Source organism: Carya illinoinensis, chromosome 2 (assembly GCF_018687715.1).
Source record: "Carya illinoinensis cultivar Pawnee chromosome 2, C.illinoinensisPawnee_v1, whole genome shotgun sequence".
Lineage (NCBI taxonomy): Eukaryota > Viridiplantae > Streptophyta > Magnoliopsida > Fagales > Juglandaceae > Carya > Carya illinoinensis.
Window position 1 is genome coordinate 30,003,228 of NC_056753.1, and position 18,642 is coordinate 30,021,869.

Sequence of the window (18,642 nt, forward strand, 5' to 3'; positions counted from 1 at the left end):
GCCGTATTTAGAATATCTAATAAGCATATATCTTTCAGAATAAAAAAATTCTATATGTCGTTAATTTTTACACAATTCAATAATGTGATTGGTTGTGTTATTTTTTTAATATAAAATAATTATTTTATCTAATCATATTAATAAAATATATAAAAAATATATAAAAATAATTGTATATAATATAACTCGTGATTTATATATCTTAGCATGACCATAATAACACTTCCGATTAAAAATAAAACATTAAACAGGATGAATTTGTAAATATGATTTAAGCTTGATTAAGCCCAAACTTAAAAATTAAAGTATGAACGTTGACATTTTGATGGGTTAGCCTAGCCCAGGCTCTAATAAGGCTCGGCCCGTAGAAATGAGTGGGCTTAAGGTTAGTGCAGCTCTATTGTGAGAATATGTTCAATCCTTAGAGCAGTGTGTGGCCCAACTGCTCGTAAACGCAATGACACCTACAATTGTCTAAATAATTGAAGATTATCTTTGTCCTGAATATTTATTTGAATTTTAGGACCCACCTTGATGTTTTCTAAGTTTAATGTGTGTGCGCTGTGGTTAAAGTGGTAATAACAAATACTAAATATGAAAATAATGTTTTTTTTTCATTATTTCTATGTTTTAAAACATAATTTAAAGAAAAATTAAAAGAAAATTAATATTTACAATTACAAAAAATTAAATTTTCAATAAAAATTCATTATTTTTCAAAAAGAATATACGATCTTATATCCTTACTCAAATAAAAATACCCTATGAGGATGAGTTCCCTCAAATAAATACCTATTTTCAAAAAACAAAAAACAAAACAAATGACAACAAGGATCTCAATTCCAACATTGATTGGTCTTCTCCGTTTAACGGTCCAAATACAATTTTTACTAAATTAAGAAAAAACAATAAACGACAAACGAAACGCACCAAATGAAAAGATAAGACATCCATTTCATGGTCGATCCTCGTGGCTTAACAAATTAAAGACTTCTCTTGTGAGGTACACAATTTGGTAATGGCCCCACGCGAGTGGTGTGAAAAGGATGGGGAATGACACGTAATTCACACCAACAAAACATTGAAAATGACGAGTTCAGATGTTTGTTTATAAGCGTGTGTATGAAATACAATCCATATTATTTAAATAATAAAATTTAATTTATAAAATTTTAATTTTAATTTTTTTTTATAAATTAAGTTATATCATATAGGTATTTTATTAATTATATTATTTACACTAACTTATGAATATAATTTTTCTATTTGATATAGATGTGTGTGAAAGAACGCTCATGTGTTCAGTAATTTCACTATAATTCATTATATTATTTATTTCTCTCTTATTTTTTAGTCTAGTAATAAATAAATAAAATTGAAGACTGATAAACTATATTTTCCACTTCTTAATAGTGAATTATTTTTCTGATTATATGGATGTAAGTCTTTAAAATCGAACCACGTAAAACTTGTGCATATTTTATTAAAAATTTTTACTTATTATCTTCACATAATACGTAATCTTTTATTTTATTTTTTTCTTATTAAATGTGTAACGTATGGATAATGAGTATAAAAATTCAATTAATTTATAAAAAACAAAAGCAATAAAAAAGAAAAAATTATGTACAAGAAATAAAAATGAGGAATAGTAAAACTCTATTTTATTTTATGTAATCTTTTCTTACAGGAATATACGTCTCCTTCATAAATAAAGTCTTAAAATCATCCAACCAACTAATAATTGTCGGATCCTTCTGGCTGCTTTGGGTACCTCAAAGACAAAGGTTCATCAATGATTAACCAAACACCATAAAATGCTTTCCACACGTTTTGTATTGTCACGTAAATTAACCAAACCATAAACCAACAATCATATAGATTATACAGAAATATGTCCCTCCAAGGATACAACAATCATATAGCTGTCTTTGTATCACAAGTAATGAATTCTTGTGCTGTTTTTGTAACGAGTAATGTTGTGTATAGTTATTTTTATATATTTTCTTATAGGAAAATTTTATGTACAGTCATTTTTACGGACTCTTTTGTGCACTTCAGTGATATGATTGGTTGTGTATTAAAAAAAAATTAATCCAGCCAATCATATCAGTAGAGTGCGCAGGAAGTGCACAAAAATGACTGTATGTAGCATTACTCTTTTCTATATATTCTATTAATGTGATTGATTGTATCAATTTTTTTTTAATATATAATCAATCACATTTATAAAATACGTAAAATGATATTCAAAAGTGACTGTATATATAATTTTTATTTTATAATTTTACTATTATTTGTATGGTTTTATTCATTTAAAAAAAAATCTTGTACTATCTGAGATGTAATGAAGTTGAAGAATTGAATATTATATAAGTATGGTGTCTCTTCACACAAGCCAGCGGCTATTTCTCAACTCAGGAAGACAACAAAAAAACTCCACCTAATATGATTATTGTTATTATTTTGTACTATGAGTTAATTAATATATTATTTGTGAAATCGTCATTTTCTTAAAAGGTTAAGATTTTGACAAAAATTATAATTTCATATGATATCAAAAATAAATCTATTATATTTAATTAAATATTTCTTATGTTAAATTCATTTATTAAGAATCAAGAGAGAATGTTAAATAAATAGAACATGTTAAATTTATGTACCTCTTTTTATTACCTTAAATTTGTAAGATAAAGATGATTTTACAATAGAATAATATTATGTATAGTCTTTATTTAAAGACTGTAATACAGATATACATAATTTTATTTTTAAAATTTTTTAAAATTATTAAAATATTTATTTTAAAATAATTTTTTTATTTAATAAAAAGTGTACATGTAATCTTCGTACTGTAAATAAAATTTCTCTTCACAATATTATTAGATATAATGACAACACGTGGCTAAGGCAGGCTGTCACCCTGCCCATGAGTATGACACACCATGAATGCACGAATCTCTCGATCTTCTATGAGACATAGAGTGACTTGGATTTGAAGAGACTCCCTACCGCAAAATCTCATTGGGATTACCCCATTCATTATTTTACAAAAATTCATAAGCATTCCAAAGTTCCCAACTACTGCAAGATCCATATAGTCTTCAAAATTTTAAAAAATATAAATAAGCATATACGCAATTCAAACACGTACGATGAAGTCAGGTACCATTTTTTGTTTATAAATTAAATGATTCCTTTGTGGTCTATTAAAAAAAAAAATGTATACATTTAGCTTGGTCACTTGGTACTTTATCACATAAAATCATGCCTGCTTTGTCCAATCTCGATAAAATATTTAAGAATCTTCTTCCATAAAGAATGTGCACGATTTATCGACAAACAATGGGGCATGTTGTCTGTTTCTTTTGGCGCTATTGGACAAAGATTATCGCCCACAATGGGACATGTTGAAATTCTTTATCATTTTTTTTCGTATGGAACTTCGGGAAAACCTCAAGCTTTGTCTTTGCACTCCGGCAGTGCCTGCAGAATTTCAATTGCCAACGCATTGGGCCACAACAGCCATCTCCTCCATCAATTCCATCAAGATATTGGTGCAAGCGAGACACTCATTGAAAAATAATAAAATTTATTATTAAAAAAATTAATTTTTATATAAATTTAATATTTATTATTATTAAAAAAAATATACAACCCATTCTATAACTATAAATATTATTTATTTTACATAAAATTATCTTTCTAATCTCTCCCATGCAGATGGTGGTGTTGGTTCTGAGTAACAGATTAAGCATCAAGCGGCAGAACTAAAAAGATTGGTGGTGCGTCGGCGTCCTATCTACCTGTTTAGTTATTAAGGGATATCCATTGAGCCTAACGTGTGAGAGGAGGGTAACAAACATTCTTGACTTCTCAAATCATCATCATTCATGGAATTTTTTCTTTTTTATGCATAAATATATAAAGAAACGTTACGTGTGTCTCTTTGAAATATAATGTTCGTAAATCCCATGACCAGCATAGTATAATTTCAAGATAAATAAATATTTATGTCGAGTTATTTGTGACGATAATATATTCATTTTAACAATAAATAACTAAATATAAGTAAACCCATTTCAGTTCATACCTATATTGCACGAGTGAATGGAAACATTATGTACCTCTTTTGAATGGGGGTACGTGTTTGACCATTGGCTTCATAATTTCTACAGAAATAGACAGTGAAGATGATTAACATGCATGTGAAAAAGACATATTAACAGAGTTACTACCCACTTGTGTGTAGAGTGAGATCGAATTAAACCATTGACCTAATGCTTTCCTTTTCAAATGACTATGCCTTTTATTTGGTTGAACGTGGCCATAATATTCCACAACCAACAATTCATAGCGTCACGCACAAGCACAACTTCTTGGTGCAACATATATTATTGACAATTCATTAATTCATTAAATTTTTTTTAAATATAGAAAGCTTAAAAAAGAAGGTGACGTGTTAGAAATTATGTTGTTATTGACAATAATTTTATTAGAAATAGAAAAATATTATTCTCTTATGAGCTTTTCATATAGACCTCACGTCATATTTTGATAGGATATATTTTAAATAAGATGATTATTATATATAATTATTTTTATATATTATTTGTGTAGTTTATTGATATGATTGATTGAATTAATTTTTTTTAATATATATTCAATCACATTAATAAAATATATAAAAAAATACATAAAAATAATTATATATAAAATTTTTGTTTAAATAATTCATGAAAAATAAATATTGTTTTAGTTTATATATTTGCGGAGAATTTGCACCCACTTGTCAAATCTAATCAGGAGTGCCGTTTGGAAATTAAGAAATGCGAGTTCTTCCGAATTTTAGGTATGTGAATATTCCAATTACGTACCCACTCGTACTCGATCATGTGGATGTGACTATTTAATGTGAGTACCGGGATTACTTGTAATCGGCCGATATGACATTTGAAGAAACTAACTTATCCATAAACACTCTTAAGTGTAATGTATAAGTTTTACGAAAAATGCTAGGTATCGATCTACCGAGCATTTGCACCGATAGGTGCATTTTTATTTTCTGTTTTTTTATTCGTTTGTATTTTTTTTAGTTTTTTAAAATGTTAAGAAATGTATTGAATTGATTTTTATTTTTATTTTTTATATTTTTCTTAAATATTAAAAGAATATTTCTTAATATTTTTTAAAAAATAAAATAATCACAATCGGTCTCCATAGCATGACCCAAATTTTAAATAGATAAATTTTATGTAAGTCTTTCTAAAAAAATGAATCTCATTTTAAAAAAGTGTAAAAAGAAAATTATTATTTTTTAATATGATTCACTTTTTTTTTTTTTTCTAAAAACCTATACAAAATTTATCTATTTAAAACATATAATTAATGATACTCAATCGAGTATTCCAATCCGAAAGTGAACCGTCCTAAAGATAAATTTGGTCAACAAATTCATTCACTTCATGTTAAAAAATTAAAAAAGGAAAATGCGATGGGTCCTGATCCATTTTTTTTTTTAATTTAATGATAAATAAAATATTTTTTTAATAATATTGTGAAATTTTCTTTTAAAATATATATAAAAAAAAGAGGCAGATTGCACTTATAGGATTCTCCCATGGGATTCCTCGGAGTGGAGTGGTACCCCAAAAAAAGCACCCAATAAAAGCGTTACCTTTGTAGATTTACTTTTCATAAAAAAAAAAAAAAAAAAAAAGGACAAAATCACTAATTTTTTAATTTTTGGCTTCATCTTTTGTTATTCTTTTTGGAAATGATAGCTTCATCTTTTCGGTTGAACATGTAGTTATTTGTTTTTGATAGAAAAAATATAATTGTAAGTATAATTGTGTATTAATCTGTAAATTAATGTGATATGATTGATCAAAAAATAGATTTTATTGAAAACAATATTAATTTAAATTTTAAATATAAATGAATCAGTATTAGTACAAAAATTATTACGCGATTGTGTTTGTATATAGCAAAACTCAATAAATAAATACATGATCTATATAAAAAGAAATTAATTCTTTAATAATATATTTTACTTTTTATTTAAAATGACTGTACAATATTTTACAATTACATATAACATTATTAGATTTAATATAATAACGGTAGTGCTGTTGGCTTCCTGATTTTGTCTTTTTAAAATTATTATTAGTGTAATTATAATTTTTTTCACAAATATATAAGTTAATTACTGGTTATTTTCTAAATAATAAAAAAACACTAATAGGGGACAAATCTATTTTCACTAATCAATATTATGTTATAGTTATCAAAAGAGGGAAATATTCTAATTATAAAAGAACTAAATAAAATTAATTTTATAAGTTAATGTAATTTTTTTTTTTAAATATAACAATGCTCATTATAAAAATTGCGTGGGCGAGTGCAGACAAGTCCAGTAGAGGGCGAGTATGGAAAGGATTTATGTGAGTGCAAAAGTGTAAATTCCAGCAAGGTAAGAACTACTGTTCTGTATTTATTCCGACTGAGAATGACAGTGTCACAGACTGCAGAAGCAATTGGCACGAGTTCCTATAAACTGACACGTCTCGTTTTTCTCCGGGGCTTGCTTCTCTTATGCCAATGCTCCCACTCACGGGTATACTGGCATTTTCGTCCTTTCTTGTCTTCTTAACCTTCTCGGGTCAATCACCACCGACGCTATTACGACGTCGTATGCCATCTTGATCCTTTGATTACTATTATTGTGTTTTACGAAACTTATAGATGTACTTCTAAACAAACGAGAAATATTACTTATTATTTCATATCATATATTAATTATAATTTCAAATCACATATTAATTATAATTTATTTTTATTTTTATTTTATTTTATTTATATAAATACATGTATATATTTAAATAAAAAAATCATGTATTAATAAGTTATGTAAAAAATATAAGTAGAATTTCTTTAAATAGTATATAAAAACTTACCTATCCACGTCATTTTTCACTTTTTTTTATTATTTGATTTTATATTTTTTAATTAAAGTAATTTACATAAGAGAGTTATTTGGACAGTAAATACATATTTTGTGGATACATGCCCGCAAGTGGTATTATCGCCCGTGTTGCCTTAGGACGATGGAACGTTTGAATGTCTCAAGTATTTTAAAATTTTATGGATAATAGTGAAATAATTTAATTGAATATATTTTATTTAATTTTAAAAAATAAAAATATATTTTAAAATAAGCATATATGTAATTTGTGAATGTGAATAGATAAAATTAAAAAATTATTTTAATGTAATTTTATAATATTATTTTTATTTTAAAATTTATAAAATTGTTATATTTAATTAATAAAAAATATTGTGTGATAATTCATTTTTATGTGTATTTTCACTGAACGAGTATTTTAATTTAATTAAAATATTAATTCTTTTATTTTAAATTATTATATTTTAATTAGATTTATTTAGTTGTGATATTTGTTTTGTAGAGTTTTCTTAATATTAATTATTGTTTTGAGTTTATATTGCTGTGTAATTTATTTTAATTTGTTTTTTGATTTAAAATTTAGTTGTTAATTTTCACTACTTATTTATTATATTTTAGCTTGATGTGATGTTTAAATTAATTTAGTCGTTTTATAGCTTTTAAAATTGTTTTCGTCGGATCAGTTTCTAGATTCCAGAGGTAAGGATTGGATCTCATTTCATTTTCTTATTTTTTCTTTTTCTCTTTTATTTTTCTTTCTCTTTTCTTTATTTTTTATTTCTTTTTCTCCCCGATTTTCCTCCCTTGCGTCACACACACACACACACACACACACACACACACACTCTCTCTCTCTCTCTCTCTCTCTCTATTTCCGTCTGTTCTAGATTCCAGAGGTAAGGATTGGATCTCATTTCATTTCCTTATTTTTTCTTTTTCTCTTTTATTTTTCTTTCTCTTTTCTTTATTTTTTATTTCTTTTTCTCCCCGATTTTCCTCCCTTGCGTCACACACACACACACACACACTCTCTCTCTCTCTCTCTCTCTCTCTCTCTCTCTCTCTCTCTCTCTCTCTCTCTCTCTCTATTTCCGTCTGTTTCTTCCATCGCCCAAATTGTCGCCATCCAGCTGCCGTCACCTGCACTGTCCCCACCGGTCGACTCCCCTTCGGCCGGCGCACCTCCCCACCAAATCTCAGTCCCTCCCGTGCCGTCGTTAGCCACTGCGAGCCTTACCATTTCGCATGGTTTTTCTCCCATTTCGCCGTCGTTGTTCCACCTCTGGCCACCACCTCTTCACCACATCATCACCTACCTCTTGCCGTCCTAAACCACATATTTCCAGCTCCGATCCGTTGCCAGAGCAGCTCCCACGAGCTCATCTTCATTTTTGTCGTTTTTTCGCTTCCATCGCCATTTCCTTTGCCACCCCCCGCCCATTCTCAGTTTCACTAGTTTCATAAACATCTCTAGGCTATTCCTTATCAATTTCAAGTCTTGGTTTGTTCCCATTCAAAAGTGGGCATTTTACAATCCACGACCACAGTGTTTTGCACTGTTACGTTACTTTTTTTTCACCGTTTGCAGCTCATTGATCATTCAAAAATTATTATATAGCGCTATAAGTATCTTTCAAACTCTATTTTAGATTTAAATATCTTATTGCTTTTACAATAAATTCATTGACTGGTTGGTTATTCCTGGCTGAATCCGAGGAGTTGGAGGTCGGATGGATTTGAGGACGAAGTTATTTGTTTATTGTGAATGTTGTGATTTGTTGGATAAATTATCTTGAGGTGTGCATTGTATGGCTGCGGTACTATTTTTATACCGTAGATTTTGATGTAAATGTTGAGGAGGAGGAGGAGGAGGAGGCTGAGTCCGAAGAGGCAGCTCCGTCGGGATTTTAATTTGGAGTTATTTATGTCAAAAAATATCTCTATTAGTTTTTGAAAAAGTCTAGTTGCAAGCATACTTGTGCACTAATATGTGTACCAATTTATTGTGATTAGTCAAAAAGTAGATTTTATTGAAAACAGTGTTAATTTAACTTTTAAGTATAGAAGAATCAATATTGGTACACAGATTAGTACGTAACTTTACTTATATATAACAAAACTCTTAATTTTTTTATGTCTTATAATTTATTTAGTAAGAAGTAAGGAGAAATGTTTTGTTTGCCATAAGATTGATACTTATCACGAGGAAAAATCTCTCTCTGGTCAATGCTTTATGACCAAGAAGCCATTTAGTGTCAATCACAAATAATAATTGCAGTAGTTATTTAAAAAAAAAAATATATTATTAAAATATTAATTTCTTTTCGAGAGAACTTGTAGAAGGAAAATAACATTTAACTTCCCGTAATTGCCATTTGAGTGTTGTTCCGCTAATGCAAATATATATCATGCATGAGTTATGGATGATGAAGACTAATTGCCATTAAATTCGACAGTCTCCTCGTCCTCCAACTCCCAACTACTTTTTGGATGATGTTTCATGTGTCACAGGAAGATATACGACAAGTATCGTCATGTATTATCAAAGAATATTTATCATATATAATTTCTGTTGTGAATAGTGTCACTGTCAGATACAATTCCGAATGATTATTACTATATAAATTTACATATTAATTTATATATTATATTAATATGCAATTATATTTAAAATTAGATTTTTTCAAAATTAGAGTTCAAATAACTTTTCTATTCTTGATCTCTCACAGGTAAAAATAATTTATTATAACAGTACACTTCATTTCTTTACAGAAAAAATCTATTTCTCGTTTATTTTTTATTATTTTATTATTATTTTATTATATGACATTAAATGATAAATTTATAAGTAAAATATAATAAATAATATATAATTATTTAATATCATATCATACGAAAATAAGATAATAATAAAAATTAAGATAATGAATAACATTATTCTTTTTTACATAACCGTTTATGATACTATGGTGATCTCTTGGAGCAACAATCTCGAAACAATAGATCAACACATTGATTTCCAAATATCGTTTCAATGCCCGCATGAGAATTATTACCACACCTGCGGAGCCAAATAAATACGAGAAAAATGATTTCTATAAATTTTAAAAATTATAAAAAAATGATCTTTTATTAGTGAAATTTAATTTTTTATAAAAAATTTGTACAAAAAAAATTATATTTAGAAAAGTACTAATTTTTATCCCTTACACTATATACTAAATGTAATTTATCATTTTTATCATTTTATTTAAATATATATTAATGTAAAAATACGTATATTTAAATAAAAGATAAAAATAATAAATTACATGTTAATATATGACGTGAAGATGATAAGTAGTATTTTTCTTATACATAACGTTATGTTAAGTTGTTAAACCAAACTTAAGTAATTTCAAATCAATTATCGGTAACATTTAGTATTTTTTTAATTATTTTATAAAAAAATTAAATCTATTTCAACTTAAAAGATTAAATATATACCGTCTAAAAAAAATCTAAAAAAAATTTATAAAATACTATTATTTATAATTTAACTCAAATTATAATTTATCTCAACATTTAGGTTTGGGGGCAAAAAAATCTTATCTCAAATTTAAAATTTTTATCTCATCATTATAATTTTTTCAAATTTCTATATAAAATATAATAAACAATTCAACTATTTCAAATTTTAATATAATTTTTTAAAATTTTAAAATAATAATAATATTAAAAATAATATTTTAAACTCCCATCTTAAATTTAAAATTCTAATTTTTCTTTCTAAAACTTCCATTAACATTGCCCGACAAAATTGAGAAACGGTGATTAAGAAGTGTAGAGTTATATTATAAATAGTAATAAAAATAAATAAAAAATAATAATAAAAAATAAAAAATAAAAATAAAATATGTCGGTGAATTCTAACACAGCCAAAGGTCAAAAATCTACTTTCACTGTGCATTGAGTTTGAGCAACAACCCCCAATGCTTTCCTCTAAGCGCGTGCGCCACTGCTCCCTAAATAGAGGCCTCGTTTCCCTGCAGATGACCCGTAGGAGCCAACACAAACGAAAAAGTGCCCACTTTTCAAACACGTAAGGGCATGAAAGAAAGTTAGCCTGCGATTCCACTCTCACTTTCACTCTCACTTTCAACGGTCCACACTCCACAGTGTATAAACAGCTCCATCAACTACACCAGCGCGACATAATCGTGGCTAGAACACATCCTAATGAACGACTCTCTGTGTATGATCTTTCAGAGAACTTATTACTTTTTGACCTCCATTGTACGTATTTCTTAAGATCTCTTGCTTTCCATTTTTGGTTTCATCTTCTTCAGAGATAACAAACGTCCATCTCTGTTCTGTTGAGAGGTTAAAAGGAAAGGAGGACTTACTGTAGTGGGGTTATGGGTTGCTGCTGTGAAGTCTGAACCACCATCCACTTTGCTCATACTGTTCCATCCTTCCTAATTCACCCTCACCCTCATCCTCAACCACCATTTTAAGATTGTACACCCCCTCTTTCTCTATCTCTCTCCGTGAAATAAAACATTCTCTTGCTTCTAATCCCCTTTGCACTCTTTTTTAGGGGTTCGGTCTGCGTGCTTTCTTGAACTATCCATTCGAGTCTGGGCTCCGAACTGCCCAACCACGTTTTTGTCACATGCATCAATGTTTCCCTCTCTCTGCAATACCTTCAATCAAGAAATACCTTCGTCTCTCTTACTTAGCCTTAGCAATCAAGAGGCCAGATAATCTGTGGGTGTGCACACATCAAGAATCAAGCTTTTCTATCTGAACTGCCTTCCGGAACAGTCTTTTCTTTCCCTCCATCTCCGGCTACATAATCCATCAAAGCACAGTTATTCTACTCCTTCCTTCTCGCTGTCTCGCTCGCCTAGTCAAGGCAGTCCCACCAACAACGCTACATTCTTTGCTTCTCTAACTCTGCAAGTGAGTAAAATGCCAACCGCCGGCGTCGGCGTCGCCGTCCTCCTCCTCACCCTCTTCTCCACCGCCAGTGCTACAACGCCTTCCAACTTGTCTCGGAGGAGACACCACCGCCATCTCCTTCACCAGCCCTTTTTCCCTCCTCTGGACTCCTTCCCTCCAACCCAACCCCCTTCCTCCTCTCCCTATCCGCAGCCACAACTACAACAACCAAAGCTCCCTTTCTCTTCCTCCTCGACCCCCCCAAAACCTTTCTTCCCATCCTACCCCTCTCCACCGCCTCCTCCCTCCCAAACTAGCCTTGCCACCTTCCCAGCTAACATCTCCGAGCTCCTCCTACCTCACCCCTCCCCCTCCTCTATCTCCCACCGCCACCTCATCGCCATCTTCGTCTCCGTCTCTCTCCTTATCGTCGCTCTCTTCTCCGCCATTTCCGCTTTCTTCTACTGCCGCAAACAGGCATTCTTCACCACTACCACCAACGTCGCGGATAAGGCCCCTCACTCCGACAACCTCCGCTTGTACCCGCCCAACATCGCCACCTCTGATGGGAGCTACAAGCATCCTCACTCCGGTTCATCCAACACCAGCTCCGAATTTCTCTACATTGGTACCTTAGCTAATTCCCATGGAATCTACGACGAAGATACAGCGAATTCAAGCAATGTCGGCGTCTCGGCCACGACCCAGTACCTAAAACTTGGTTCACCGGAGCTCAAGCCGCTTCCGCCGCTTCCAAGGCACAGCTTCAAGCAGAGATGTGGAAGTTCTGAATTGGGCTCCTCTGAGAATCGGGAAAATGACGAAGAAGGGGAGGAAGAAGAAGAATTCTTTTCTCCAAGAGGGTCTTCCGGCCGAAAAGATAGTCCCGTTCGTATTGTGTCGAGCCCCCAAAGATTGTTTAACGCTGAAAATTTCGGAAGTAGAAGCTTCAATTCAAGAACTGCATCGTACCCGTGTTCGGATTCAGCTTCCCCAACGAATTCTTTTTTTAATTCTGCGTCCCCAGCATTGAACTTGAGTACCACAAGCTTGAAATCGAAGTCCCCGGACTTCATGGTCGGTTTCCCAGCTCCGGTTCCGGCTCGGCCAATAATTACATCAATGTCGTCTCTTTCTTCATCTACGTCTTCATCATCATCCGAGAGAGGTTCATGGAATACTCAGAATTCGCCAACAAGAAATTCAGATGTTTCAGAGCAGAGTGAGCGATGCCCATCTAGAACTGATAGTGTGCCGATAAAACTGCCTCCGCCGCCGCCTCCACCCCCACCTCCGAGGTTTTGGGAGGCTCCGGCCTCTCAGAAGCAGACCCGGGACCCGGACCCAGGGCCGCCAATTCTTGTAACACCTACTGGGCCAGTTCTGTTGCAGAATGTCGCAACTGAACAATTGCAGAGCAACGGAAAAGCGCAGAGAAATGAGGACACTCCGAGGCCGAAGTTGAAACCTTTACATTGGGATAAGGTTAGAGCGAGCTCGGATCGAGCTATGGTGTGGGATCAGCTGAAATCTAGCTCTTTCCAGTAAGATAATGACTTCCTGAATTTTTCCTTTTTATTAGTGTTCAAAAGCCCTTTCGTTGATTAGTTTTTTTGTTGTTGTATCATTTGGATAATCAGAGTACTCTATTTTTTCTAAGGTAACCTTGTGGATTTCTTAAAACTGTTGCTACTAGATGTTCCAGATTTTCCCAGCCCCCTCGACTGTCCCACCATTAATACTGTGCTCTTTTGCTTATTCGAGGAAGCTATTATGTCGTTTTCTAAAGTTTGTAGAATCTTGTTGTGGTTGCAGACTGAATGAAGAAATGATTGAGACACTTTTTATGATCAATAATAGCAATAATACAAATATGACCCTGAAAGATGGTGGGAGGCGTGTGATTCTCCCTTCGCCAAACCTGGAGAATCGGGTGCTTGATCCAAAGAAGTCTCAGAATATTGCGATTCTGTTGAGGGCACTAGATGTGACCATTGAGGAAGTCTGTGAAGCCCTTTTGGAAGGTAACTGATCCAATTTATTGTGTGAATTCATCGTAGTAACTATGACGTGCATTGCCAAAATAAAGAGTTCCTGTTCTTGTTATTACAAATAACAAAAAGAAAAACTGGAAGTCATTCGTGATTTAAAGCTTTTGTTGCCATACTGACTGTAATTTGTGTCCAACTACTGCGTGATCTTATAATATGAGGTATGTTTTACTCGGGCTTTGCCTATTTGTATTAATATAATATAATCGTTTACCTATAAAAAAATATAATGTGAGGCATGTTTGGCTGCCCTTGTTATCTTTAGGCAATTTCAAAAACCATTTCAAGCTTAATGACTGTAGATATTCTTAATGTTGCGACCCACTCTTTTTTCATATCTAAGGTCGATGGTTTTGGTTTGAGCTGGTACATTTCGATATGTGCCCTGCCTCTAAGAAAACAGTAACTTTGGTCTTTTTATTACTGCATTGGCCTTGGCGTATATAATTTCGTAGACCCTTTAAGAACGCCCAAAATCTTGTTTTGCCTGTAACAATTGCAACGGAATGCATGGATGAATTGAAATGCTGTGCTTTATCTATTTTACTAGGTAGTCAATGCTAGTAGCATAGTTTTTTTTGAGACGGTAAAACCAGATTATTATCGTGTCGATGCTTTTTTTGTTAGAATCCTTTTATTTGTTCATAATGTCATACTCATAGTACATCTTTTTCCACCATATATCATGTATTTTGTGCAGTTGGTCATGTCATTGAACTCGAGAGAAGGCTACAAAAGAGACTCTTTCTCTGTTTGTCTGCCTGGCTCAATATCATTAGACGACCACTCCCTTTGATCTGCTTATTCTCTCTCTCTCTCTCTCTCTCTCTCTCTCTCTCTCTCTCTCTCCACTGCTATGCATTTGTAATTGTATAACCATTAGTCACCCTAACAGTCGCAACCATGAATATTTTGAACCTCTCTACCCGCAAGCAGGTAACTCTGATACGTTGGGTTCCGAACTTCTTGAAAGTTTATTAAAGATGGCTCCTACAAAAGAAGAAGAGCGTAAACTAAAAGAGTTCAAAGATGAATCACCATTTAAGCTAGGCCCAGCCGAGAAATTTCTCAAGAAGGTGCTTGATATACCATTTGCATTCAAAAGGGTGGATGCAATGCTCTACATTACCAATTTTGATTCAGAAGTTGAGTACCTTCTAAGGTCCTTTGAAACTCTAGAGGTAAATCTTATGTTCTGGTATATGTATATCTAACTAGGTCATGCAATCTTGCTTTACATTTGGTAGGAACCTTTGAAGTGGAAGCCTTTTGTGTGTATGTGTGTATATATTCCATAAATGGTCCTCGAAGCTGTCCTTAACCTTATTCCTTTCTTATCCCAAAATACATATACCTCTCTCACATGAGTGGTGAGCACAAGGTAGGAGCTCACTTTACAAGATCAGAGTTGAACATTAAGAAAAGGAATATTTTGAGGCTGTGTGTGTGTGTGTGTGTGTAAAACGTTTTTAAAGTCAATCCATTTCGACAAAGAAAGCTTATGAGATAGTCCAGTGATTCCTCCATTATTCCAGAGTCTATTTTCCCCTGCATTTATGGTATTCAAATGAATTCCTGACCTACAATATGATGATGCAACCAATATAATAATTGACATCAAGCACAACGCTTAGCCAAATGCTCACGAGCATCTTGCCATGTACTTTTATTAAAGAATCTCTCAAATGGTATCCACAAAATTTTTTATCCTCCATCTCCTGCCACTGCCTTTCTGAATATGAATAATTTTTACATGACTTTTTACCTGAATTATGATTACTCCAATTTTTAGTCGCGAGGAAAAAAAAGAAAGGAAATATCAGTGATCAAAGTTGCACAGCATTTAGGACACAGGTATAGCTTCATAATTGTGTAAAGAAAGTTGGACATGACTCCTAGTAATTAATGCGGCTTTCTGCATTTAGCATTGAAAGGTTGGATGTTAGGGCAAGAACAGCATTTTCTATTGAGCAGATCAAAAAGTAAAAATGGAATAACGAAGCTTAGAACTACTTATAAATTTAAATCTTTTTGCAGAATGCAATGACTGGATTGATATTGAAATCACTATTCTCCTCTTAAAAATTGATAGTGCCCAGAATAGCAGTGACCATTCAAGTCCCAATGCTTTGGTAAATGAGTAATATGGTGGAAAAGGCAAAGCCATCTCAACAAGGCTTTATTCCAACTATTTGAGCGGCTATATTTTGAATTTTCTCCTTTAGCCTAGTATAGAGCCGCATCTTTGGGCCAGTGCAGGATTGTCCTTACTCTTGCACCCGCCAAATTAACGTGCTTCATTTTTTCTTTTCTAGTTTCTGGGTGCTGGTGCACAAGACAGTGTAGGAAAAATGTGACGTTATGTACAGTTGCTAGAAAATTACCCTTTTTTATTGATGAATCTAGTTGCTGAACTCCTTTCCCTCCTGCACTTATATAGCTTCTTAGTTCTTGCAATTCTAGTGTAATTGTGAAGGCATACATGTACCAGCAGTTGTTCACTACTTACATTTCTCACAGGTAGGTTGTGAAGAATTGAGAAACAGCAGAATGTTCCTGAAGCTTCTTGAAGCTGTGCTCAAAACTGGGAACCGCATGAATGTTGGCACCAACCGTGGTGATGCCCATGCGTTCAAGCTGGACACTCTTCTCAAGCTTGTCGATGTTAAGGGTACTGACGGGAAAACCACTCTACTGCATTTTGTTGTACAGGAAATCATTAGGGCTGAAGGTTCTAGACTTTCCAGTACCATTCAAAGTGAACTGACTAAGAAAAATCAGCAATCTGCCTTCCGGGATGATGTTGAATTTAGGAAGCTTGGCTTGCAAGTTGTTTCGGGTTTGAGTGGAGAGCTCACCAATGTGAAGAAAGCTGCTACAATGGATTCATATGTGCTCAGCAGCGAAGTTGCAAAGCTCGCTGGAGGAATCATGAAAATATCTGAAGTCCTGAAATTAAATGAAGAAACTTCATTGAAGCAGACTAGCCGGAAATTTTCAGAGTCAATGAATGGGTTCTTGAAGAAGGCTGAGGAAGAGATTCTAAGGATCCAAGCCAAAGAGAAAGTTGCTCTCTCTCTTGTGAAGGAAATAACTGAATATTTCCATGGGAACTCAGTTAAAGAAGAAGCTCATCCATTCCGGATCTTCACGGTGGTGAGAGATTTTCTTTCAGTTCTTGACGGGGTATGCAAGGAAGTTGGCAAGGTTAATGAGAGAACTATCGTCGGCTCAGCCCGTCAATTTCCTGCACCTTTGAATCCATCCCTTCCACAGGCATTTTCTGGGTTTAATGGAAGGCAGCATTATGATACCTCGGATGATGAGAATTCATCCTCATCATAGCACTTGATATCAATGTCACTTTCTACCCCTTTTGGCATTTGCAGAGGGAGCTTCTGGGGAGATCCTTCCTGAAAGTCAAGTATATCATCTGCTCTTGTTTTGTACTTGGATATACTCAATAGGATTTTGGGACTGCTTATCCTAGTTGTAATATAGAAGGGATTGCCATACTTAGCCAGATTTTATTTTGTAAATCTGTTGAATATTTGAAGTTGCTCAGTGAGAGTTGTTCGTGACAAGCGATTAGCTCTGCGTAACATTCTTTCACTCGTGTTTGTGTAATTGATCTTTGTTTCCCTGACAATGGAGGGCACTCCTCGGGTTAACCACCTGTACTTGCAAAAGGCCCCGAGCAATGTGAAATAGGATGTTTGCTGCAACAATTCTCTTCTACAGGCATTCGGCAGATTGCAGTCGCCATGCAATCTGCCGAATGAAAAATAAACGAAGGAAAATGAAATAAAATCGAAAGAAGCATACAAAAATCAAGAAAAGATAGGATTTGAAGTAAAGCCTGTGAAGTCTTGACTTTCAACTTCCCCTTTTGTCCCTCCAGCCACAAACCACCCCCCCCCCCCCCCCCCCCCCCCCCCCCCCCCCAAAGCACCCTCTCTCTCTCTCTCTCTCTCTCTCTTCATGGTTTTTTATTACCATTAATCTATCGAGTTTTATTACATACAAGTCCAATCACACACTAATCTGTATATTAATACTGATTTATTCATACTTAAAATTTAAATCAATATTGTTTTCAATAAAATTTATTTTTTGACCTCACATCATATTGGTGCACAGATTAGTACACAATTATGCTTGTAACTATATTTTTCTTAATCTATCTCCCTTATCTGAAACACATACATTTTTGAAACTCAGTTTTGTGTAGCACAAGCCAATCTTTTCTTTTCCTCTCTCTCTCGGAGACCCAGGCGAAAAATTAAGGTATCAAACTGATTATAGCAAGATTTGTGAAAGATTTGCACGTATTTGTGTGAGCTGGGGCACTTCACTTTGAAATGGAACTTAAGAGTGCTTGATGTTGCTTCACAATCTAAGGTATTGTGAAGGGAAGAAGCGGGGTTTGTGATGAAGGAGAACAGAAGGAAGAAGGGACCGTTCTTGTCAAAACAGTGTGATTTATACATGTCAAGAAAATAAAACAAATCCACGTGGGCCACGATTGTGCGCCGACTCCCCCCCCGCCCCCCCCCCCCCCCCCCCGGCGCCCCCCCAATTGCATAAAGTATTTTTCTTGCTACAATCACAAAGACAATTCCAAATCATCTGTCTTGTATTGATTGAAGTATTTCAAGTTGGGAGTAGGAGAGAGAGTTGATGTGCTTGTGCACTTAAGAAAGT

General features: G+C 33.3%; 1 protein-coding gene across 1 annotated transcript; it reads left to right on the plus strand.

Annotated features, from left to right (window-relative positions):
• Positions 1–11,009: 11,009 nt before the first annotated feature.
• On the plus strand, positions 11,010–17,550 carry LOC122300789 (formin-like protein 2). The gene is made up of 4 exons (XM_043111674.1): positions 11,010–13,431; positions 13,703–13,911; positions 14,875–15,119; positions 16,459–17,550. Exons 1-4 carry the CDS (start codon positions 11,918–11,920, stop codon positions 17,281–17,283), a joined length of 2,793 nt encoding a protein of 930 aa, XP_042967608.1. The 5' UTR covers positions 11,010–11,917; the 3' UTR covers positions 17,284–17,550.
• Positions 17,551–18,642: the final 1,092 nt, after the last annotated feature.